Source organism: Sturnira hondurensis, unplaced genomic scaffold, assembly GCF_014824575.4.
Source record: "Sturnira hondurensis isolate 20B ecotype Veracruz unplaced genomic scaffold, ASM1482457v3 Scaffold0020237, whole genome shotgun sequence".
Taxonomy (NCBI): domain Eukaryota; kingdom Metazoa; phylum Chordata; class Mammalia; order Chiroptera; family Phyllostomidae; genus Sturnira; species Sturnira hondurensis.
Genome location: NW_028092868.1, coordinates 1,168,468 through 1,193,968, shown reverse-complemented (window position 1 = coordinate 1,193,968; position 25,501 = coordinate 1,168,468). Strand labels below are relative to the sequence as shown.

The 25,501-nt window shown below is 39.3% G+C and overlaps 1 protein-coding gene and 1 non-coding gene across 5 annotated transcripts in view; both read left to right on the top strand.

The window, feature by feature from the left end:
* The window catches only part of DDX50 (DExD-box helicase 50), a 35,510-nt gene extending 18,712 nt beyond the window's left edge, over positions 1-16,798 (top strand). For all 4 annotated transcript variants that reach the window (XM_037029196.1, XM_037029195.1, XM_037029197.1 and 1 more), the window contains 7 exons: positions 6,575-6,736; positions 7,175-7,294; positions 8,062-8,135; positions 8,353-8,512; positions 10,285-10,419; positions 14,258-14,302; positions 16,301-16,798. In XM_037029196.1, the coding sequence (XP_036885091.1) occupies positions 6,575-6,736; positions 7,175-7,294; positions 8,062-8,135; positions 8,353-8,512; positions 10,285-10,419; positions 14,258-14,302; positions 16,301-16,579 (975 nt within the window). In that variant the 3' untranslated portion in view covers positions 16,580-16,798. The remainder of the gene's footprint in view (positions 1-6,574; positions 6,737-7,174; positions 7,295-8,061; positions 8,136-8,352; positions 8,513-10,284; positions 10,420-14,257; positions 14,303-16,300) is intronic.
* A 734-nt stretch (positions 16,799-17,532) lies between these two features.
* On the top strand, positions 17,533-17,668 carry LOC118975457 (U8 small nucleolar RNA). Its single transcript, XR_005064060.1, has one exon. It is a non-coding gene; the product is annotated as a U8 small nucleolar RNA (small nucleolar RNA).
* The last annotated feature ends 7,833 nt before the right edge of the window (positions 17,669-25,501 follow it).

The following is a 25,501-nucleotide window of genomic DNA, read 5'->3' as shown; positions in this document are numbered from 1 at the left end:
GCTGTTGTCCCTACTTGCTCATATTTTAGAAATCATGAAAATACCTTGTCACTTAGTTTTGTCATAGATGTTGTCTTTGGATTTTAATTTTGTTATCCTTTTTGCTCTGTTTTTTTTGTGGGAACTGGAAATTCAAAGGTTGCACTGTCAACATCTTTCCCATATGTTTAATTGCATAGCTTGAGGTTTGTATCCAGAATAAACAGATAAATGCTAAATAGTGTTGGAGCACAGTTGATTTACCTTTCCTGTTAATTGCTTCAGAACACTCAGGAGCAGCTGTCTTAGAAGCTATCGCTTTATCTTGTGGGGAGGGATTACCTTGCTGCAGAGGTTGGGTGAGATCTTACTGTACTGGATGGTAATTGTTTTCTATGGTTGAGAATAATGCAGTTTTTCCTCCATTGGTTTGCTGTGTGGGTAAACAGTAGTAGAAACTTACCATTATGGGTGATACAAGATTTTATGTACTAATGAAGAAATGTCAGGAATTTTAATTTGTATTTTAAAATTTAAATTTAATTTTTAAGTCAGTTTGTACCAGAAAAAAGTATATTTGAAAAATTCGCTATGAAAAACTGTCTAACTTAAACTATATTTGCTTATGGCTTTTTAAAAAAGTAGTAAGATAATGTTTCCTTCCTTAAAACATTAACGTGTAATTTTGAGAATTGAATAATAAAGTGGCTATTTTATTATGAGGGGGAAAAAACCCATTGTAACTTAGGTTCCGTGAAATCATATAGGTTTTCATCCCTCTGGCTAATTTTTCCCAGTTTTGTTAAGGTCTTTCTGTATTATTGCTGTGTGTTAAATTTTGGCATTCCTCACATTTCTAACCTCTACTTGTTCCTTCTTAGTTAAAATATTCTTTGTGAGCATAGTGAATAATAAAACAGACTTTGGAGTCAGAAAGATCAGTGTTTAACTCCCAGTCATGTCACTTACTAGATGCTTAAACTTATGCAAGTCACTTCATGTTTTTGTGCCCATGTTTCCATTTTTTAAAAAATATATTTTTGCCCTGGCTGGTGTGACTCAGTGGATTGAGCACAGGCCTGCAAGCCGGGGGATCTCGGTTCGATTCCCAGTCCAGGGCGTATGCCTGGGTTGCAGGCCAGTTCCTGGCGGGGGACGTGTGAGGGGCAACCACGCATTGATGTTTTTCTCCCTCTCTCCTTCCCTTCCGCTCTAAAGATAAATTTTTAAAAATCTTAAAAATACATATATATATTTTATTGATTATGCCATTACAGTTGTCCCATTTCCCCCCTTCATTCCTCTCCACCCTGCACATACCCTCCCCCACCCTTCCCCCCCTTTAGTTTATGACCACGTGTCTCAACTTCTTTAGTTTCATTTCCCACAGTACTCTTGCCCTCCCTCTGTCTATTTTCTCCCTGTCTATGCTACTTATTCTCTGTACCTTCTCCCGCACCTCCTCCTCCCACTCCCCTGTTGCTAACCCTCCATGTGATCTCCATTTCTGTGGCTCTGCTCCTGCTCTAGCTGTCCACTTAGTTTGCTTTTGTTTTAGGTGTGGTTGTTGATAACTGTGAGTTTGCTGTCCTTTCACTGTTCATATTTTTATCTTCTTTTTCTTAGATAAATCTCTTTAACATTTCATATAATAAGAGCTTGGTGATGATGAACTCCCTGAATTTGACCTTATCTGAGAAGCACTTTATCTGCCCTTCCATTCTAAAAGAAAGCTTTGCTGGATAGAACAGTCTTGGATATAGGTCTTTGAATTTCATGACTTGGAATACTTCTTTCCAGCCCCTTCTTGCCTGTAAAGTCTCTTTTGAGAAATCAGCTGACAGTCTGATGGGAACTCCTTTGTAGGTGACTGTCCTCTTATCTCTTGCTGCTTCTAGAATTCTCTCCTTCATTTGAATCTTGGCTAATGTAATGGTGATGTGCCTTGGTGTGTTCCTTCTTGGGTCCAACTTCTTTGGGACTCTCTGAGCTTCCTGAACTTCCTGGAAGTCTATTTCCTTTGCCAGATTGGGGAAGTTCTCCTTTGTTATTTGTTCAAATAAGTTTTCCACTCGTGGCTGTTTCTTTTGCCCTTCTGGTACCCCTATAATTCGGATGTTGGAACATTTAAAGATGTCCTGGAGGTTCCTAAGCCTCTCCTCATTTTTTTGAATTCTTGTTTCTTCCTTCTTTTCTGTTTGGTTATTTCTTTCTTCCTTCTGGTCCACTCCTTTGATTTGAGTCCCAGTTTCCTTTCCGTCATTATTGGTTCCCTGTGCTTCATTTCATTTAGTGTAGCCTTCATTTTTTTAATCCAATTTGCAACCAAAATCAACCAGTTCTGTGAGCATCCTGATCATCAGTATTTTGAACCGTGCATCTGATAGGTTGGTTATCTCTTGGTTGCTTAGAAGTATTGGCTCTGGGGCTTTGATCTGTTCTGTTTGAGCCATAATGTTTTGGTCTTGTCCAAAAGCACCTGTTATGTATGAGGGGCGGAGCCTTCGGTGTTCACCAGAGCGGGGCAACCCAGTTGCTTGGTTGTGACCCTGCATGTGTGGGCGGGGTCGGAGAGGGAGCAGTGGCGCTTGTCCCACTCTCTTTTGGATTTCAGTCCCCTCTGCTGCTTCCCACAAGCAAATTGGGCCCTTCTGGTGCTCGTTTCCCTGGTGGGTGGGCTTGTGTATGTTCAGGGACCCTGTGGGTCTCTCCAGTGAACTCTCCTGTGAGGCTGGGAACCTTTCCCGGCACCTCAACCCCTGAAGTTTTTCCTATTGGTGCTTTTAGGCTTTATTTCCTATTGCTGGGGCCCTGGGTTGCGCAGTCTGTCTCACTGCCCCCCCCCCCTTTTGACTGGTTTATCTGCGTGTGAATGTGCATCCTTGGTCAGCCAACCGCCTTATGTGCCTCCTTTCTTCCCCACACCCGGTTCTGCTAACCACTGCCTCTTCCTGCTGGGACCCCTCTCCACTGGCCACTGACTCCACCTCTCTTACTGGTCTGGATGAATGGTTCATTGTTCTCAGACTTCAGTACAGTTCAGTTTTCTGCCTGTCCTGGTTGTGTTTTTGTTTCTAAATCTTTGTTGCCCTNTGTGAGGCTGGGAACTTTTCCCGGCACCTCAACCCCCGAAGTTTTTCCTATTGGTGCTTTTAGGCTTTATTTCCTATTGCTGGGGCCCTGGGTTGCGCAGTCTGTCTCACTGCCCCCCCCCCCCCTTTTGACTGGTTTATCTGTGCGTGAATGTGCATCCTCGGTCAGCCAACCGCCTTATGTGCCTCCTTTCCTCCCCACACCCGGTTCTGCTAACCACTGCCTCTTCCTGCTGGGACCCCTCTCCACTGGCCACTGACTCCGCCCCTCTTACTGGTCTGGATGAATGGTTCATTGTTCTCAGACTTCAGTACAGTTCAGTTTTCTGCCTGTCCTGGTTGTGTTTTTAAATCTTTGTTTCTAAATCTTTGTTTCTAGAATCTTTGTTTCTAAATCTTTGTTGCCCTTAAATTTGGTTGTATAAGGAGGTACAGTGTTTCCACCTACTCCTCCATCTTCCTATGTTTTTGTTTTTAAAAGTGGTATTAAAATAATTTCTTATACTTTAAGATTTAAATAAAATCATTAAGTATTGTTTAGCCACAGTACTTATAGCAAGCAATCAGTATAGAAACACAGAAGTATAGCGATGTGTAGAGATGCGTATATCTCATTACTCCTTTAATACTGCCTATATGCTGATGATGTCCAAATCTTTTTTCAGGTTAGCTGTCTCCAGTATCTAGACTTGCATTTACTGTACTGCCTACAGATAATCACAATCTATTGTGTACCTAAAATTGAATTCATTCTCTCCTATATTCCTACCCTAGTCTTTCACTAGCACTCCTATTGTTGAATGATGTATCTTTCTGTAAGCAACAAATCTATCACCCTTGGCTTTTCTTTCTTAGCATTTGCCATCTAGTTAACTACAAAGTGTTTTTTGGATTCTCTCTTACTGTTGCTCAAAATATGGGAGTCATGTATAATGTTCCTTTCCCTTATACTCATTTCCACTCTCTTCATGAAGTGCTCCCAGTTTCATCTACTAATAGTTCTTGAATTCATTTATAGTTTAGTTTCTACTTACCTTTCCACCCTCATCTTCTTACTACATTTTCCCCCCATTTACTACACTTTCTCCTTACATGCCGTTCTTCCTGTCACCACAGAGCTCTTGCCTAGCAACTCCTATTCAACCTTCAGACATCAGTTCAGAGAACCACTTTTCAGGGACCTTTTCGTTGCAGCACACTAAGTCAGTTTGTCCTGTTATAAGTGGTCTTTGGCTCTAAGACCCATGAATCATCCATTAGACTTGTTAGCTAAATTTGTGTGCCAAATTATTTGATTAATGTTTTTCAACAGAGTATAAGAACCATGATCACTGTGGCAGTCTTAGTTTTTAAAGATTTTATTTATTTATTTAGACAGAGGGGAAGGCAGGGAGAAAGAGAAGTATAGAAACCTAAATGTGTGGCTGCCTCCCACATGGCCCACACTGGAGACCTGGCCTGCAACCCAGGCATGTGTCCTGACCGGGAATCAAACCGTCAATCCTTTGGTTCACAGCCCAAGCCCAATCCACTGAGCCACACCACCAGGGCCAGCGGTCTTAAATTTGTCTTTGCCATTTCAGTCCTAGTTCCCAAAATGTTGTATATTACTAAATGTTTGTTGAATGAATAGATGGTCATTGTCACTGCCTTGGTGAGGCCAGGGATACCATATTTTGCCATATATAATGTGCACCCTTATGTTTTGGCCCAAACTTTCAGGAAAAAAACCCTTTTGTTTTAATTTTTATTGAAATAAGTACTTGAATTATTTATTTATTTATAATTAGGGGGGGTGATTACCATATTCCAGGGTATTATTTTGCATATAGATACTGTTATTGCTTTCTAGAGTTATACTTTTAACACGTAAGCATAAATAAAACAATTGAAAACATTTATATAGATACAGAATTAGTACTACCCGTGTATAGTGAGCATCCTTATTTTTCCCTCAAAAATTTGGGCAAAAAAGTGTGCATTATACACAGCAAAATATGGTACCTCTTCTGAATTTTCACAACAGCCTGCTACCTAGGTCTCCCTTGCTTTTGCTTTCTAATACATTCTATACATTCTATTACATTCTATATGTTGTAGCCAGTGTGTTCCTTCTACACTGCTACATTCTATATGTTGTGACCAGCGTGTTCCTTCTGTAATGCAAATATGTTAATGATAGTCTGCTTACAAACATTCAGTTGTTCTATATTGTCCTCAGGATGAAATTCATATGCCTTTTAGCCTCCTCTCTTATCACTTCTCCTTTTTACTCTGTGATTTAGCAATATTTAGCTCAAATATTTGTAGTTCTCCGGACACTCTGTGTATTTTTTTTGCATGGAAGGTACTCTACTCTCCTGTTCACCCTTTTACCTGACTACTGGTTCCTTATTATGTGTCAGGTCTCAGCTTCACTGCTACCATCTTCTCAAGTAAGATTGAATCAGGTTTCCCTGTTAGATGTTTCTGTAGTGCCCTGCTCCTGGTTATATAGCACATGTCACACTGTATTGAAAATACCTATGAACTTGCCTTTTCCCGGACTGTTACTTTATGACTGTTTCAGAACCAGCTTAGTGCCTTGTGCATAGTAAGTACTCAGCGAATTAACTCATGAATGTGTCAGGCTTAAATACCAAGGTTTAGACATGGTTAGGGTTTAATCATTATTATAAACTTTTAAATTTTAATAGCGGCTCCGAATACTAGTTTATAATGCTGGGAAAATTATTTGCAACCAAGCGGTAGAAAATATATATAAATAGTATAAATAGGTTCGACTTAAGTAAAAATTATAGAAATATACATTGAAATAACATTGAGAAATTATTTTTGCCTATTAAAGTCACAAGAATTATGACCCATAGTATACAGAGTAGGTAGGGTATGAGAAAATAAATGTCAGAGAATGTTTAAGAGTAAGTGGGTATAACCTCTTTTGTTAAATGTTTTGAATTTTTGGCCCAGAAATTCAGCTTCTAGATATGCATCCTGGTGAAACACACACAGAGGTGTCCTGAGGTACAAGTGCAGTGCTGTTCACTCCAGTATTGGTTCCGAAAGTGAAGATTTGGGTATGACCCAAACATTCACACCACTAGGGTATTGCTAAAAGAAATGATACTGCATCCATATGAAGGAATCATATGTATATAGTTCTAAAAATTAAGTAGTCATATATTATAAATGTGGAAAATGGCTATGATGATTTAAATAAAGTTAGATTATATGTAGTGTATGTGAGAAGTGTGTGTATTTAAAAATATGTATATCTGGAGGAGCATTCACCAAACTGCTAGCAATGAATTATGTAGGAGGCTGATTTTAAGAGACGCTTTTCTGTAATGTTCACTTTTTTTTAACAATAAGTATGTGTTATAGTAGTCAGAAAATCAGATTTGAAAAAACAACAAAAAGCTCAGAATATATGGTGTTAGGGTGCTGTCACTTGTAAGTATGAGCTGTACACCTCCTTTTCTCCTTTTCCCCTTTTCCAATAGAATGCCCAGTGTTTACATGGGGACATTGCACAGTCACAAAGAGAAATTACACTGAAAGGCTTCAGAGAAGGTAGTTTTAAAGTTTTGGTTGCAACCAATGTGGCTGCCCGTGGTTTGGACATCCCTGAGGTTGACCTGGTGATTCAGAGTTCTCCTCCACAGGTAGGAAATGAGATTTGATTTGGGGAAAGTAGGGACAACTGTATAATTTACATTTTATTTACAAGATACTGCTTTGAATGTGAAAAATGTTGTATGTTCTTGCTCATTGCCATTTTTTGTCACCATGGTGCTTAAATTGATCAGAATCTGATGCCTCTGTAAATTGCTAACTTCAATATTTGTGTCTGAAACATACACACATGCAAAGGAATTATAGAAAGTTGCCATGTAAAGAGTCCTGGGATAAGGTGCATAATAAAGTTTTAAATCATAACCTCTTTGTCCCAAACTTGTACATAAGAATTCTTTGGAATGTCAAAAAAAGCAACAGGATTGAATTAAAAATATTACTGGTAGCAGTAGTTTTGTTATTATTTGGATGCTAGAATGACCGTAACTTGCTAGTTTTTAAAAAAGTATTACCTCTTTTATTTTTAGGATGTTGAGTCCTATATTCATCGCTCTGGACGCACAGGTAGAGCTGGCCGGACAGGGATTTGCATATGCTTTTATCAACCAAGAGAAAGAGGTCAACTAAGATATGTGGAACAAAAAGCAGTAAGTAGAGAGTTAAGTTATTTCAGGCTTATTATCTAAATGGTGCCTTTAAAAAGAATTCTTTCTATTACTTGTTCTCACAGATAAATCTTTATTCTCAGTTTAAGCTGCATTTGGATGTGAGAGGCATGTGGAAATCTAAATTTATACTAGCTGCAAGACTTTGTTTTAATATAGCTTTTAATGTGGAGAGAGAAGAGCTGACTTTCTCATTTTTCTATTGAATTTTTCCCTCAATAGTAAAATCAGAGGTGCATTGTGATTTCAGTAATTCTTAGTGTTCAGCATTGTAATGGTGACTGTGACATTGTCTTGGTGTAACAGTGAAGCTTATATTGAATAATGGTGCATAAGCCAGTTTCTATAAGAAAATACACATTTTTTGTGGTAATGGATTTTTTGTGGCAGTTCACATTTTATATTTTTATGGTGTGTTTTTATATATGCTTTCATGTAGTTTGTAAAAGGAGATAGGGTAATAAGAAAAAAATTGATAGTGGTAAACAACATTATTTTCTTTTGGGGAGGATCAGCTTTATTTTGCAAGTGAAATTCCATGTTTGTAACTAAGGGGCAATTCAAAAAAATCTTTTTTCTTTCTAGATTTTGTGATTGGTGATTTATTAGAAAAAAAAAAACATATCTTTTCATCTGCTAGGGCTTGGAAATCCCTAAGTCCAAGAAATGGAAATTCAACAAACTATATTAATTTAGGAATTAATTGTAAAGATTTCCATTTTTCTTTAATGTAATTCTTTCATTTTCAGGGAATTACTTTTAAACGTGTAGGTGTTCCTTCTACAATGGATTTAGTTAAATCTAAAAGCATGGATGCCATCAGGTATGCTTTCTGACCTTGCTGAATAATTTTTTCTTTTGTATTAGGCTATTCATCTTTAAGCTCTTCTAGTTCAAATATCAGAAAATTTAATCACCAGTTTTACCAGCAGATACTTAGTTATATTGAAATATAAAAACGTTGCTCTTTCTTTTCCCATTCATTCCCTAAATATTTCCCTTTGCATTGACCAAGGAAATTTGCTATTTTTAAACCATAGGTCTCTGGCTTCCGTTTCTTATGCTGCTGTTGATTTTTTCCGACCATCAGCTCAGAGACTGATAGAAGAGAAAGGGCCAGTTGATGCACTGGCTGCAGCATTAGCCCATATCTCTGGAGCATCGAATTTTGAACCACGGTCTTTGATTACCTCTGATAAGGTAGAAATCTGTGAAAAAATTCTGTGCACTTGAAATAAACATTAAAGTTGAATCACAGCTATCTGTCTATCTAGAGAGAAATACAGGAAATCTTCACTTTGCACCACACTGTGTTATCTGAAATTTGCATACCAGAACCTATTCTTCATTTTTTAAGTTGCTTTGGAACCATGCCAATCAAGAAATAAACTGTTAACATAGCACCATGCAAAGTAAGGATTGCCTGTATATGTCGGGGGTGTGTGTGTGTGTGTGTAAGTAACATCATCTGACCTGGCCCCCTGCCATGTCAATGTCAGATGTCAAACCACACCACAACCATTGCTTTCAAGTAGTTCAAAGATGTATTATTACTCACTGTGGTATAGGTGAGGGGAGTCACTGGGTGAAGGGCCCCATCAGAAAAAGAGCTCTCTGGTATCTGGGTGGAGAGAGAGTCAGAGAGATTGTGAGAGAGTGTCAGTGGGAGAGGAGAGCAAAAGGAGCAGGAGAGGAAACTACATGTGACTTAGGTGGTACAGAATAAATGAGTACAGCTGGGTCATCTGGTATTTTCCACTTGGCAGGTGTTAATGATCTAGACAAATGTCATTTTGCTGAGAGTGACTTTTTTTTAATAGGAATTTTTTATTTAATGAGATAACTTAGTTTTAATTTTTTAATTAAAAATATTTTTAATTGGTTTTAGAGCAAGAAAGAAGTGGGGTGGGGGGAGAGAGTGAGAAACATTTCTTTGTTGTTCCACTTATTTATACATTCATTGGTTCTCTCTCCCTCCCCCTCTCTATCTCTTTCTCCTTTAATTGGTTGATTCTTGTATGTGCCCTGACTGGCCATCACATGTGCAGCCTTGGTGTACTGGGCGTACTCTAACTACTTGAGCTACCCAGCCACGACTGAGAGTAACTTAATGTCCAACTCTATCCCTCTCTTCCCTTCTCTTCCTCTCCTTCCCCCTCTTCCCCCTATATGTATCTACCCCACTTCACCACTCCCACCCCCCTCCCCCATACACTGGAATGTAACTTCCATGAGAGGAAGGACTATTTACTACTGAATTTCCAGCACGTAGTAGAGTCTCTGGAACATACATGGAGGGCACTCTGAAATACTTGTTAAACGAATGCCTCCATATATCTTCCTCATGTTGAGCCTGTTCCTGTACAGTGAAGTTTTACAGAGCAAGTAATTTTTGCTCATACAATAGTCCCTAAAAAGTTTGAAGAGATTTATGTCCTCTTGTTTTTCCACTCTAAGTTAACTTAGATTCTTTCAGAATTGACTTCCTTAATTCTTTACTACCTATCTTTTCTCTGATGCTCTAATGTCTTAAAGCATGAGAGTTAGAAATAAATATAGTCTTTACAGCAATACATAAAAGAATGGTACTTTTGCCCTGGGTGGGTAACTCAGTTGGTTAGAGCAACATCCCGTAGCACCAAGGTTGCAAGTTCAGTCCCTGGTCAGGGCACATTTAAGAATCAACTGATGAATATATAAATAAGTGGAACAATAAAACCCACATTTCTCTTTCTCAGTCTTCATCTCTCTCTCTAAAATGCATACAAAAATTTTTTTAAATGGTACTTTCAGTGATCTATAAACACTCATCTTCTATTGATATAGTTTCAAAGAAGTTATTTTTTTAGCAGTCATGTTATACTGTTGGCTCATAGGTTGGTATGTTTGTCATGAAGGACTGCAGAACTAGAACTTCATTGCTGCTGCTGCTGCTTTTTTTCCCAAACACAATGTGACTTTTATTCCTTAAGGGGTTTGTGACCATAACTCTGGAAAGCCCAGAAGAAATACAGGATGTCAGCTGTGCTTGGAAAGAACTTAACAGAAAGCTGAGTAGTAATGCCGTGTCCCAAATTACCAGAATGTGCCTCCTGAAAGGAAATATGGTAGGCGTTTCTAGACAAGTAAAAAGCTTTTGAATAAACTACTATAAATGTTTATGTAGACTAACAGGTTTTTTCTTTCTTTTTTTTGAAGTCTAAGATGAAATAAGTAATACTGTTTTCTCCATATGTAAATTTTGGGGGGTTTATTTAAATAACCCATTATCTTATAAAACTAAGTTATTCTGCTTAGTTTGACTATCTAATGTCCAAGTTATTTATGTTTCTGCCCTTATATATTTATTGTGAGGTTTATGTGTTTATTCTATAAGACTAAGTATTTGGTTGGCCAAAAAGTCCATTAGGTTATTTCGGTAAAATAAAAGACACACTTTTCATTTTCACCAATAACTGTTGATTTGGATATTCTGAGCATGTTGTCTATCTCCTGCTATTGGCATCTAGGGAGTAGAGGCCAAGGATGCTGCTAAGCATCTTTCAATGCGTAAGACCATCCCCACAGCAAAGAATTATTTGGCCAAAGTGTCAATAGTACCAAGACACTTTGCAAACCACTTTTGAGATGTTCTGTCGACACAGCACCTTCTCCATACACTGCACAAATGTTTTTTTTGCATTTCATTTGTGTTTTTTTAAGTGTATTTTATTGATTATGCTATTACAGTTGTCCCAATTTTTCCCCTTAGCCCCCCTCCACCTGGTACCCCCCTTCTCTCCAGCAACCCCTTCCCCCTTAGTTCATGTACATGGGCCATGCATGTAAGTTCTTTGGCTTTTCCATTTCCTATGCAATTTTTTAATATATATATTTTATTGATTATACCATTACAGATGTGCTATTCCCCCCTTCATCCCCTCCACCTGCACACCCCCTCCCCCACCATTCTCCCTCCCCTTAGTTTATAACCACGTGCCTCAAGTTCTTTACATTGTATATTTCCCCCACTATTCTTGCCCTCCCCCCTATCTATTTTCTACCTACTGTCTGTGCGATTTTCTGTACCTTCTCCCCCCTTCTCCTCCTCCCACTCCCCTGTTGCTAACCCTCCATGTGTTCTTCATTTCTATGGTTCCACTCCTGATCTAGCTGTCCTCCTGGTTTGCTTTTGTTTTAGGTGTGGTTGTTAACAACGACCTAAAGTGAGTTTGCTGTCCTTTCACTATTAATATTTTTCATCTTCTTTTTCTTATATAAGTCCCTTTAACATTTCATATAATAAGGGCTTGGTGATGATGAACTCTTTGAACTTGACCTTATCTGAGAAGCACTTTATCTGTCCTTCCATTCTAAATGAAAGTTTTGCTGGATAAAGCAATCTTGGCTGTAGGTCTTTGGATTTCATGACTTGGAATACTTCTTTCCAGCCCCTTCTTGCCTGTAAGGTCTCTTTTGAGAAATCCGCTGACAGTCTGATGGGTACTCCTTTGTAGGTGACTGTCCCCTTATCCCTTGCTGCTTCTAGGATTCTCTCCTTCATTTTAGTCTTGGCTAATGTAATTATGATGTGCCTTGGTGTGTTCCTTCTTGGGTCCAACTTCTTTGGGACTCTCTGAGCTTCCTGGATTTCCTGGAAGTCTATTTCCTTTGCCAGACTGGGGAAGTTCTCCTTTATTATTTGTTCAAAAGTTTTCCACTCGTGGCTGTTTCTTTCCCCCTTCTGGTACCCCTATAATCTGGATGTTGGAACGTTTAAAGATGTCCTGGAGGTTCCTAAGCCTCTCCTCATTTTTTTTGAATTCTCATTTCTTCATTCCTTTCTGGTTGGATGTCTTGTTCTTCCTTCTGGTCCATTCCATTGATTTGAGTCCCAGTTTCCAACTCTATTGGTTTCCTGGACATCTCCCTTCATTTCAATTAGTTTAGCCTTCATATGTTCCTCTAATTTGTGACTATAATCAACCAGTTCTGTGAGCATCCTGATGACCAGTGTTTTGAACTGTGCATCAGAGAGGCTGGCTATTTTCTGGTTGCTTAGAGTTATTGGCTCTGGGACTTTGAGTTCTTCCTGCGCCATCTTTTGGGCTGTTCATGCCTGTCATGTAGCAGGATCGGAGCCCTAGGTGTTCACCAGAGCAGGGCAACTCAGTCACTGGGTTGTGACACTGTATGTGGGGGCGGGGTCAATGAGGAGCAATGGCGTCCTGTCTGCCGTCTCCTGCTGCGGCCCCCACGGGTGCGGCAGCTGCCACCGTCTCATTTCGTTCTACTGCACGCGAGTGTGCCACCGCCGTCAGCCCTTGCCCCCTGGGGCCTGCGTGGTCCATCTCACTGTGCGTGAATGTGCAACCGCGGTCAGTCTGCCTGACCCTGCTCCGCTGCTGGCTCCGCCCCTCTTACCATCCCTCTTGAATGGTTAGTGGTTGACGGACTTCTGTATAATTCAATTTTCTGTTTTGTGGCTGTGTCTTTTGTTCTCCAAACCTTTGTTTTATTCAGACTTGGTTGTGGGAGAAGGCACAGTATTTCCACCTATGCCTCCATCTTGGCGGACGTCCCACATTTTCACCTTTCTTGAAATAAAGAAGCATAATATGCCAAAACGTTGCATATCTTATTCCATTTTCAATATTAAAATGGCTGCACAAAAATTCACCAGTTTTGTAAGTTTTTTTAAAAAGGCATGCTGATGTAATAGTTCTCACAATACAATCTAACAACATTGTCTCAAATGATGTTAAAGACAAGTTAAGCACGACTAGAGCCATCCTATGAAAAAACATAACAGACTTTTTGGTCAACCCAATAACTTATGATTGCATCAGCTAAATAACTCTGTTATTTGGGGAATATGCAATATTGATTTTTTAAAGATTTTATTTATTTTTTAGACAGAGGGGAAGGGTAGGAGAAAGAGGGAGAAAGAAACATCAATGTGTGGTTGCCTCTCATGCAACCTTATATTGCCAGGTCCCCACCACAGAGGACCTGGCCGACAACCCAGCCATGTGCCCTGATTGGGAATCGAACCAGCAACCCTTTGGTTCCCAGGCTGGCGGTCAGTCCACTGAGCCACACCAACCAGGGTGCAATACTGAATTTTGAGTAGCTTGCTATTGGTTGTTAAAGAGGATAATGAAGTGAACTAAGTATTTTAATACATTTATGGAATAGCAAAGTTAGACTGTCTATAATCATAGTGACTGGTGTCTTCTAATGGTTTTGAGAAAAGATGTTATATTCATCTAATTTTACTATAGAGGTTCCTTTTAGCTTAGAATTTAATTACTTGATTGGGTATTGGAAATAATTATGTCAGAGTTAAATATTATTTACATTCTAAAAGATTTGTGGCAAGAATGAGACAAATATACATATTCAGGAAAAATGTGGAGGGGAGGGAAAATATAATGAGATCATTAAGGCTTAGCTAGTTGCTGTACTTGAGTTTAAGTGAACCTTCAACCTAACTGACAATGAAGATCAAATAGGAAACTTCTTGCATTATATCTGCTAAACACTTACATCTTGGATTACCTCTTTATCTGCTAAACACTGCAGCTCTTTGGGAGCGAAACTTTCTGGCACTTAATTCTAAATGAATTTATTAGATCATTTTATCAAGGATGTGGAACAACATTATTGTTGTGCTTTCGATTCTAGAGCACAAAAACTCCTCTTGAGTATGCTCTGAATTCTTAGTAGTGGGAGATTCTGGTTAGACATTGTGTTTCGTTATTTTTCAGATTTAGAAAATACAGTAAGCAGCCACTGTCATGCATTATTATGTATTAGCTGTTTTAATCCTGTAAGCCATCATGGGACACACCTGGTCATTTTTTTTGTAGCGAATATAAAGATTACCATCAAGTATTAACATATTAGTTGTAAAAAAAAACCAACTCATGTATCTAAACAAAACTGTTTTTATTTTGCCTTTAGGGTGTTTGCTTTGATGTTCCCACAACTGAGTCGGAAAGGTTACAGGTATTTAAATTTTTTTTTATCTGAAAGAGTTGAGCATGTATCTCCATAAGATAGGAATTAAGAACATAGTCACAATGTCATTATCATGCCTAAATCATTTAACAATTCCTTAGCATAAAAAAATCCATTTTGAATTATAATTTAAAATATTTTTATAACTAATTTCAAACTTAGAAAAAATAGAAATGTATAAAAATTCTCAGGTACCCATCACTCAGCTTAGCAATTATCAGCTCCTGACATTTACTTCCATCCACTTTTCCACTCTCCTGTATTATACTTCTGAATCAAATTCTAGGTATTCTGTCATTTCAACCACAAATATTACCATATACTTATAATGCTAAGGACACTTTATTTCCCCTGTTGTCACCTAAGTATTTTTTAATACAACACCTATAAGGTTCACACATTATAATTTGATGTTTCTTTTTTTTTCTTAATTTTATTTATTTATCTTTAGAGGGGAAGGGGAGTAAAGAGGGAGAGAAATATCAATGTATGGTTGCCTCTCATGCGTCCCCTGATGGGAACTGGCCTGCAATCCAGGCATGTGCCCTGACTGGCAATTGAACTGCGATCCTTTGGTTCGCAGGCCCACGCTCAATCCACTGAGCTACATCAAACAGGGTGATGTTTCTTAAGTCTCTTTTAATCTATAGATTCTCCCTCTTTTCTCTCTCTTTTTAAAAATCTTTTTTATATGTTATCTGTTGAAGAAACATTGTCCACTGGGTTCCTATAGTGTAGAATTTGTCTGTTGCACCCCTGTGCATATTTATCTACATAATTTGAAACAAGAGTGGAGTGTTCTTTTTAAGTCTTTTAAAAATTCAGAACATACTGTGAATACATTTCTGTGTCAACTGTACAGTTATTTACTTTGAATGGCTCCCTGACATTTGACCTTATGGGTGTCAAACTTTTCTTAATGTCCTATTTTCTGACATTTAGATTATTTCCACTAATATACTATTATAAACAGGTCAGTCCTGAAAGCTATTATAGCTAACTATACATTGCCATGTTTATCTCTTTAAGATGAATTTTTAAAATTTTTGTTTGTTTTTGGAGAGAGGAGAAGGGAGGGAGATAGAAACATCAATGTGAGAGCAATATTTTGGCTGTTTCTTACATGTGCCCCATCTGGGGACTGAATCCACAACCTAGGCAGGTACCCTGACCAGAAATTGAACCTGCAACCTTTTGCTTTGTGGAATGACACCCAACCAACTGAGCCACACTGGTCAGGGCTCTAAAAGATGAATTTTTAAAGATGGCTGCTTGGCCAAATGGTTTGCGTATTTTGAAGGCTTTGGTCATATACAGCCATCAATGGTGTATATGGGTGTTTGCTTCTGCTTACTCTTAACAAGTTATTTTAGTATTAACTTTGCTTGGCAACTCATCACAATGAAGAACAGTTAGTGTAGCAGGATATAACACAGTGATGCTCATATGAGCTGCTGATTTATCTTTGTTGAGTTATCCTGATACCAAATCGTTTTCAATGGCTACGTTTTTTTAGTCCCCAGCTGGTGTTTACAGGTTTTAAGCTCCATTATCAGCTCTCACTCCTTGTGTCTGTTGATGTACCTACTGATAGCCATGTACTACTTATTAATGACTTGTTTTATGCACAGAAATCAGTACCCTCTTTTAAAATGTATATTTAATAGTTTATATTTTGTTGTATTTTTCTTTCATTACCATTTATTACCCTTATACCCTCTTACACTCCTCCCCAGAATATATAAATTGAATATGAATTCAGAGTCTCAAAATGGGCCTGAGAGTTTCGCCTAAGGCTAAAACTTAGGAACTTTAGTGAATGTGCTTTCAATGGTTTTTTTTCTTGGTTTTAAATTTGGTTTCACATACTTTGAATTTAATGGCCTTTTAATAGCCAATAGGTGTGGGAAAAAGTATCTTGTATTCATGTGCTTGCTTATAGTTTCTGTTTTACATTTATATTAATTCTGTAAATTCCCCCAACAGGCAGAGTGGCATGATTCAGACTGGATACTGTCAGTGCCATCCAAGTTACCCGAAATTGAAGAATATTATGATGGAAACACATCTTCTAATTCCAGACAGAGGAGTGGTTGGTCAGGTGGCCGGTCAGGCCGGTCAGGTCGGTCAGGTGGTCGATCTGGTGGCCGGGCAGGCAGACAGGGTCGACAGGGCAGTCGATCAGCAAATCGACAAGATGGTAGAAGACGAAGTGGGAATAGAAATCGGTCAAGAAGTGGGGGCCACAAACGGAGTTTTGACTGAGAATTTGATAATTAATCTACCAGTGTGAGCATACCTGTTTCTGCCTAATCATGTACATTATCCACCAAAAATTAGATCATCGTAGTTGAGGTATGTGTCTGTTACAAAGAAGTTGGTTGTATTTTTTTAAAAAGTATTTCACAAGAATGGATGTAAACAAATCTACTTATCCAGTTACACCTTTGAATAAAAAAACCTCCTTTTATTACGTCTTTTTCACTATGTGTTAGAATTTTCCTGAATATAATCTTTTAAGTTTTTTATAAAACATGGCAGTCAAGTTAATCTTACTTAAGCTCATTTGCATTTTACAAAGTATGTATCTGTGTTTAGATTAGTCCTTCCATGGGATATAATAAGAGATCCCTTCCACATTAAAGGGTCTTATAAACTGGTGATACGATTAGTTAGGTATAGCATCTTAAATTCTAGGTGTAAAGAGAAATTCTAGGTGTAGTTAATTAAAAGGGTGTGCAAGGAATGCACATTCAGTAATTTATACAACAGATATTGTTGGACTGTATAGTAATCACTAGTAATCATTAGGCAGATATAGAGATAAACCCTTAGGCATGGTCACTATCCTCAGTGAACTTCAATTCTAAAGACAAGCCACTATGAATGAGATTAACACCTAGCTCCTAAAATGAAGGTAGGTATGAAAGCTAAGGACCTGGTTGGGGGACACCTAACCAGTCTAAGGCCTAGGAAGGGTTTCAGAAGTGATGCTCAAAAGGAGAAGTAAAGCAAAAGTACCAGTTGATCTACCCAGGTATTATGTGTATGATGAGGAAGAGTTCAGAGGACTTTGTAGACAGAGAAAACAGTATATAAAGAATCCCAAAGGCAAGAGATAACATGGTAAGTCTAAGGATCTATAATTCAGTATGGTTTGCATATGACAAGCAGAGGACAGGAATTAATACAGAGGCCAGAGTTTAAAAGCTGAACAGTAGTCAGGTAGGATAATCTTTACCTGTTCTTCCTTTTTAAGGGCAGATTATAACATGATGATTGGAGGTCACATTATTTGTGATTAGCTTTTCTGCTTAAGCAGAACTTGCAATACCCTGATTGCTCCTATCTGATTCTTCCTGGGAGGAAAAAAAAGCTTGTATGCATTTTTCATTGCAAAGGAGTTCAAACATTCCCTGGAATGGAATAGTGGGAACCTTTAGGAAGATTTAAGTAAGAATTAACATGATGAGATTGGAGTTTTAGAACGATTACTGGCTGCACTGAGGAGATTGGGTTGCAGAAGAGCCAGACTGGAAGACAGGAGTTTTTGTTTGTTTGTTTGTTTGTTTGTTTTTAATTGATTTTAAAGAGAGGAAGGGTGTTGGGGGAGAGAGAGAGAGAGAGAAACAATTATTTGTTCTATGCATTTATTGGTTGGTTCTTGTATGTGCCCTGACCAGGGATTGAACCCGAAACCTTGTTATATTAGGATGATGCTCTAACCAACTGAGCTACCTGGCCAGGGCCCAGAATACTTCTTAAGATATTGTTAGACCAGCCCTGGCTGGTGTGGCTCAGTGGATTGAGTGCTGGCCTGTGAACCAAAAGGTCACTCACTGGTTTGATTCCTAGTCAGGGCACATGCCTGGGTTACGGGCCAGGTCCCCCAGTGCAGGGGGTGGGATGGGGTAAGAGGCAACCACACATTGATATTTCTCTCCCTTTCTTTCTCCCTCCCTTCTCCTTTATCTAAAAATAAATAAAATCTTTTTAAAAATGAAAGCTATTGTTAGAGCAGTGATTTTCAACCTGTGTGTTGCAAGAATTTTTAAAAATATACCTGAGTATTTAGTCAGTGGCACTGACCTCTTTTTCCCTTATATTGTCAAATTAAAAAAATGACAACAGCCATCACAATAGCCATCTGGTGTAAATGCCACTTTGAAATATAAATATATAAATTGTAAAACAGAAATTACATCTTATTGGTCACATGGCATAATAAGGTTGCATCTGATTGGTTAATTCTTGATACCAGAAATCCTTATATACAGATATAGGCACCCAATTTTTTAAAAAGTCACTTTGGAGCAAAGGAGGGTAGGGAATTATTTTTGTTATTTTTTGTGAATCAATCAAATTATACCTGTTTTTGTCAAATTGGCAAAAAATATATTTTTTGGTGTACTGCAGAATTTTAGTAAGTAGTTTATGAGTGCCACGAAATGAAAAAGGTTGAAAGTCATGTATTAGAATAATCCAAAATAGGCCTGGCTGGCATGGCTCAGTGGATTGAGCATGGGCCTGTGAAGCAAAGGGTCACCGATTTGATTCGCAGTCAGGGCACATGCCTGGGTTGCAGGCCAGGTCCCCAGTGAGAGGGGACCACATGAGAGGCAACCACACATTGATGTTTCTCTCCCATTCTTTCTCCTTCCCTTCCCCCTCTCTAAAAATAAATAAATATTTTTTTAAAAAAGAATAATCCAAAATAGAGGTGATGATGGTCTTCACTAATAATGATAGGTAATACATTTTTAGTCATGAGAACTGAGGTGCTTGAAGAGGCTGTTGATGGCCCAGAACCATTCAGCCAGATAACACATAGTGGAGTGAGGATTTGAACCAAGGGAAGTCTAGCTTCTGAACTAACACTCTAATCCACTGCACTAAGTTGTTGCAGTTGATGTTGAGAAACAGATTTGAGAAGTTTTTAAGAAGTAAAATTGTTAGGACTTAAGTGCTTTGAATTGGAAAATGAGAGAGGCAGAATGAAAACCTAGGTTTCTGTCACTGAGATAAGCTACTAGGACAAAGCAAGAAAAGCTATGTAGGGAGAGGACGTGATTAGTTCCGGAATAGATATATTTTGACATTGAGTATCTTGTGAGATATGTAAGAGGAGGTAAATGGTAGGCAGTGGGATTTATAGGTCTGAAGCAGAAGACATCTGTCCTAAAGATTCAGTTATAATACACAAAAAATGGTCATTGTCATTAAGGTAATAGGTGTGATTGTCCAGGGAAAGTATAGGACTAAGAAGGGAGAGGCTTTGTAAGCAAAAATCGAAAAATCTGTATTTCTCTCTCCCTCTAAAAATCCAATTAAAAAGTTTTTTTTTAATATTAAGGACTCAGCAAAAGTGATCAGAGTAATGGTCTATAGAGTCTGGACTGCCTAGGGATTGAAGTGTAGATGGGGTTGATAATGGAGAGTGTAGAAGGGCCCAGGGACTGAAGGTCACTGAGGGATTCTGAATTTAGGTGCAGAGAACTAAGAGACACACCAATATTATTACTGAATAGCAGAGGAAAGGGGATCCCATTAAGGGTTACGTAGAGAAGAGGATAGAAAGCCCAGAAGTGTGAGTCTTTCAGAGGAATCAGTAGATGAGCCTGAATTCATTGGACTTGGCAAAAAAGACATTGGACATGAAGAACAACCATATGAATGTACTGATGAGAGTAGAAGACATTTAGCAGTGAGGTCAGCAGGAAATGGGAAATGAAGTAGGGACAAAAAAATGAACATGTCTTGCAGAAATTTGACTGTGAATAGGGAAGAATATAGCCGAACATAGAAGACAGGATATGAGCCCTGGCAGGTGTAGCTCAGTGGATTGAGCGCGGACCTGTGAACCAGACAATCGTGGTTTGATTCCTAGTTAGGGCACATTCCTGGGGTGCAGGCCAGTTCCCGGCAGGGGCCAGTTCCCAGNATGAATGTACTGATGAGAGTAGAAGACATTTAGCAGTGAGGTCAGCAGGAAATGGGAAATGAAGTAGGGACAAAAAAATGAACATGTCTTGCAGAAATTTGACTGTGAATAGGGAAGAATATAGCCGAACATAGAAGACAGGATATGAGCCCTGGCAGGTGTAGCTCAGTGGATTGAGCGTGGACCTGTGAACCAGACAGTCGTGGTTTGATTCCTAGTTAGGGCACATTCCTGGGTTGCAGGCCAGTTCCTGGCAGGGGCCAGTTCCCAGCAGGGGATGCACAAGAAGCAACCATACATTGATGTTTCTCTTCCTCTCTCCTTCCTTTTTCCTCTAAAGATAAATAAATAAAATATTAAAAAAAGAAGACGGGCTATGAGATCACAGTAAGAATTGTGTCTTGGGAGGGGGTGTTGGGGATGAGGAGGTTTGGGCATATTAAAATATTAATATGGGAAGGAACTAGAAAGGAGGGAGGAAAAGAAAATATATGATGGAGGAAAATCCCTATGAAGATCCAGTGGGATGGGACCAAGCACACATGAGATTTTAGCCTTCGATGGTAGAAGCACATCTGTAACATTTTAAGTACATCAGGAAGAAAGTGATTATCATGCAGGTTAGTTTTAAGGTATTAGGGTAAAAAATTGAGGTAGTGCCTGCTTCCTGTCTTCTATTTTTTTCTTGCATCATCATCTACTCAAGGTGGAGAGGGAAATACTAGGCTAAGAGGTTTGAGAAAAGTGGAGAAACGCTGAAGTATTAAATACAGAACAAGATGGCGAACTCGCTAGGCAAACTGAGGGTTACAGTTAGCTTTGAGGGCCTCTGAGATGAGAGACTGGATATGTAGTGGCAGCAGTTAGAGTGATCGAACGAGCGCTTTCCTATAGCAACACTTGCCATTCTCTTGTAGAGAGGGAGATGGGAGGAGACAGTTGACTGGTCCAGGATTGGGGTTTTGCTCTGCGCTGAGAGGATGACAAAATGAAAAGGTGAAGAACTCACCTTGGCTGAGTAGCTCCATTGGTTAGGGCATCATCATAGGCCAAGGTTGCAGGTGTGAGACCCCATCAGGGCGCATACAACCAATGAATACATAAATAAGGAACAACAAATTGATGTTTTTTTCTCCCTCTCTCTCTAACAACTGATTTAATTTTTTTTAATATTAAGGACTCAGCAAAAGTGACCAGAGTAATGGTCCAGAGAATCTAGACTGCCTAGGGATCGAAGTGAAGATGGGGTTGATAATGGAGAGTGTAGAAGGGCCCAGGGACTGAAGGTCAGTGATGGATTCTGAATTTGAGATTTCACAAATACAGCAGCTGGGAAGACAGGTGCAGGATGTGATAGTAGGCCTGTTGGGGGCAAAGGTTATTTCAGTTGAGGTGGTCAAAGAACTGAAGCCTCGGCTTATGTGGGTAGTTTTCATGGGCAATGAACTCTCAGAATGAAAACAAACCAGAATTGAGGAAGGGAGAAGCCAGGTAGCCAAATACAAGGAATAGTGGGGCTTGTTAAATTACCTGAATTAGGAGGGGTATAGGGTGATAATACAACATACCTTCAAAGAGAAAGTGTATTTACATGAGAGTGAAGGAGGAATAGTTTGCAGAAGAGGACACTGACACCAGGCAGGGCACATGGAATGTGAGGGAATGAGCAGCATACTCGTGTACATGAGAAAGCTGCATACTCGTGTACATGAGAAAGCTGCCAGGGGAGCATTTTTCAGGAAGAGCCAGGTTTCATTTAAGCCCAGATGTAGGGAAGGACTCTCAGAGCTGGACTGAGAAAGGAGGAGATTCTGATTGTGGGGAACAGGGCTCCAGATAACTATGATGGGGCAAAAATCCCACCTGGATCTGATTCGAATAATTGTGAGCTCTGGATTTATACCCCAGATGAAATAGGATCTCTATTTCTAGGTGCGAGCACTAGTACTTGAGTCAGAATGTGTTGTGTGTGTATAATGTCCAGGCACTATGCCTGGGGTACAAAGGCGAATTAGGAGTGCTGAGTCTGCCCGAGGGAGCTCAGAATCTAGTGACACAATTGGACACATAAACTTAGGTCCATGGCAGTGACTAAATGGAATGATTTGAGAGCTCTGCACCAGGGCACCTAGCCGCACAAAAAGATTTTGAACATGATGAGTGCACATGAATTTAGTCAGGTAAAAGGAACGGGAAAATGGATAAACACACAATAAGCTAGTAAAACAGCTTTTTAGTAAAACAGAAAGGTCTAAATATGGTGAATGATAAATAGCTCTTATTGCTGGGATCTTCACTACGGGGAAAGCAGTAATGAGAACACAGCAACTGTCATATTTCGGAATGTTTCATAGGCTTTGTTTTGGCCACTGAAGTGTTCAGGAAAGAGAGTGAAAAAAGATAAGCATGTAGGTAAATGCTAGCAGGATGGAGATGCATTTAAGGGGTCTTCTTGCTAAAGAAGGTTGGCTTCCCTATAAATAAGTAAAGTGAGGTAGGTCCTTAAAAGATTAAATAATAGCTTTCCATGTCTTCTGGGACAAGGAAAAGGCAGGGCAAATTCCTCACCAAAATCTCAGCTTTAGGGTCCTTCAGCCCCTTACCTTTATTCTGCTCCTTCCTCATAGAGCCCAGCACTTCATGGTACCACTTTTTGGCCATTGAGAACCTCCAGTCTGATACTCTGGCCAGCTATTTGAACTTGAATCAGTTGCTTTGTTCTTCAGTTTTTGAATTAGTAAATAATGTTTTATTACCTTCAGCATTAGATATTTCAATAATGAATTCACATTTATTCATTTATTTATTTTTAATTGATTTTTAGAAAGAGTGAGAGAGAAACATCAATTTGTTGTTCTATTTACTTGTTCACTAGTTGTTTCTTCTATGTGCCCTGACTGGGGATGGAACCTGCAACCTTGGTGTATTAGGCCAACACTCTAACTCAGGGATCCCCAACCTTTTTGGCACCAGGGACTGGTTTTGTGGGAGACAGTTTTTCCCAAGATGGGGGTGGAGGGATGGCCTTACAGCCTGCCAGCAGATGCAGTTTACTTGTCACTTGCCACACACTGATAGGGTTTTGATATGGATCCACAAGCAGTTGATTTATTGTGGTCTCTGTGCAGTCACACCTCTGCTAATGATGATCTGTATGTGCAGCCGCTCCCCAGCACTAGCATCACCGCCTCAGCTCCACCTCAGATCAGCTATTAGATCCTCGTAAGTGCTCAACCTAGATCCCTCACATGTGCAGTTCACAGTAGGGTTCATGCTCCTATGAGAATCTAATGCTGCTGCTGATCTAATAGAAGGTGGAGGTCAGGCGGTAATGCAGATGAAGCTTGGATAGCTTGCTCACCCGCCTGCCCACCTGCTGCTCACCTCCTGCTCTGTGACCCAGTTCCTAACAAGCCACAGGTGGTACCAGTCTGTGGCCCTGGGGTTGGGGACCCTTGCTTTAACTGAACTATCTGTCTAGGGCTTTTAAAAATTTTTATTGCATTTATTGGGGTGATATTGCTTAATAAAATTGCATAGCTTTCGGATGTATAATTCTTTTTTTTAAGATTTTATTCTTTATTTTTAGAGGGAGGGGAAGGGAAGGGAAAAGAAAGGGAGAGAAACATCAATGTGTGAGACACACCAACTGGTTCCCTCTTGCACACCCACAACTGGGGACCTGGCCCACAACCCAGGCACATGCCCTGACCTGGAATCAAACCAGCAACCTTTAGGTTTGCAGGCTGGTGCTCAGTCCCGAGCCACACCAGCCAGGGCTCAGGTGTACAATTCTATAATACATCATCTGTATATTGTATTGTGTGTTCACCACCAAAGTCAGATCTCCTCCTCCTGTCACCGTTACCCCACCTATAATGAGTTCACATTTAGATGTGAATGCCGAGAGCCTCTTCTCACGGTGTTTTTGTTTCATATATTTTGGGGTTATGCTTGATAAATTTTTTTAAAGATTTTTAAATTATTATTATTATTTATTTATCTTTAGAGGGGAAGGGAAGGAGAGAGGGAGAGAAATACCAATGTATGGTTGTCTCTTGTGCATCCCCTGCCGGGAACTGGCCTGCAACCCAGGCATGTGCCCTGACTGGGATGGAAACGCGATCGCGATCGTGTGGTTCGCAGGCCCGTGCTCAATCCACTGAGCTACGCCAGCCAGGGCTAAAGCCACATTTTTAAAATATTAGTAATATATGTCCATTGTTGAAAATTTGAAAAAAAAAGAAAATGAATGGAATAAAAACCACCCATAATCATCACATCACTCAGAGATAATTACTGTAAATAATTTGTTGTGTTGATGTGAATTCATTGTGTGTATACAAGTATGTATACATACTTTTTGCAACAAATTCTCCCCTTAATTTTATGGAAATACATACCATCTACATCAAAGGAAACTAGTCTGGTGTGGTTAATATCCAAGCAGAACTTCACATTTCCTATCAAATGTATATAAAATTCATCTTCTACTTGTTACTAAATTTTATACTGATGACTAGATTCAATACAGTAATTTGGCCATTTTTGAACCAAAAAGGGCCTTTGGCAACTTTACTCTTATAATTTTGGCCTTGTGACTATGTGCAGGTATGTTACAAAGGAACTTACATACTTTATAAGCCTTGACAACATTTTTCCTTTAGTAGTGTTTAGAGCCCACACACTTGATGAACATGTCTTGTTAATAAAAAATGTCCTTATACCATCTTTTTAAACTATTTTATTTTTAGAGAGAGGAGAAGGAAGGGACAGAGAGAAAGAAACACTGATGTGCGAGTACATTGATTGGTTTCCTCTCACAAGCTCCCAACCAGGGACCTGGCCTGCAACCCAGGCATGTGCCCGGACTGGGAATCAAACCAGAGACCTTTTGGTCTATAGGCCAGCACTCAATCCATTGAGCCACACCAGCCAGGGCTCCTTATACTATTTATAGCAGTATCACACACATCAGTATCACATTTTGTGGTTTATCAACTTGAGGCAGGGAATGGTCCCTTACTTATGTCCTCTAAAGTCTGCAGTACAATCCCGAAGTCCCAGATGTTAAGCATTTTCTTAGTCTGTTGTTGGTTGATTGCACTCATGTTGGCTCCCCCTCTTCTCACACCTAATACCAGAATGATTGAATTACTTTCCTGCCTGGACATACAGCTAAAATGTATTTCAAGGGGTTCTCCCCCCACCACAATGCCAGTCTTTAAAAAAATCGTCAAAAAGAT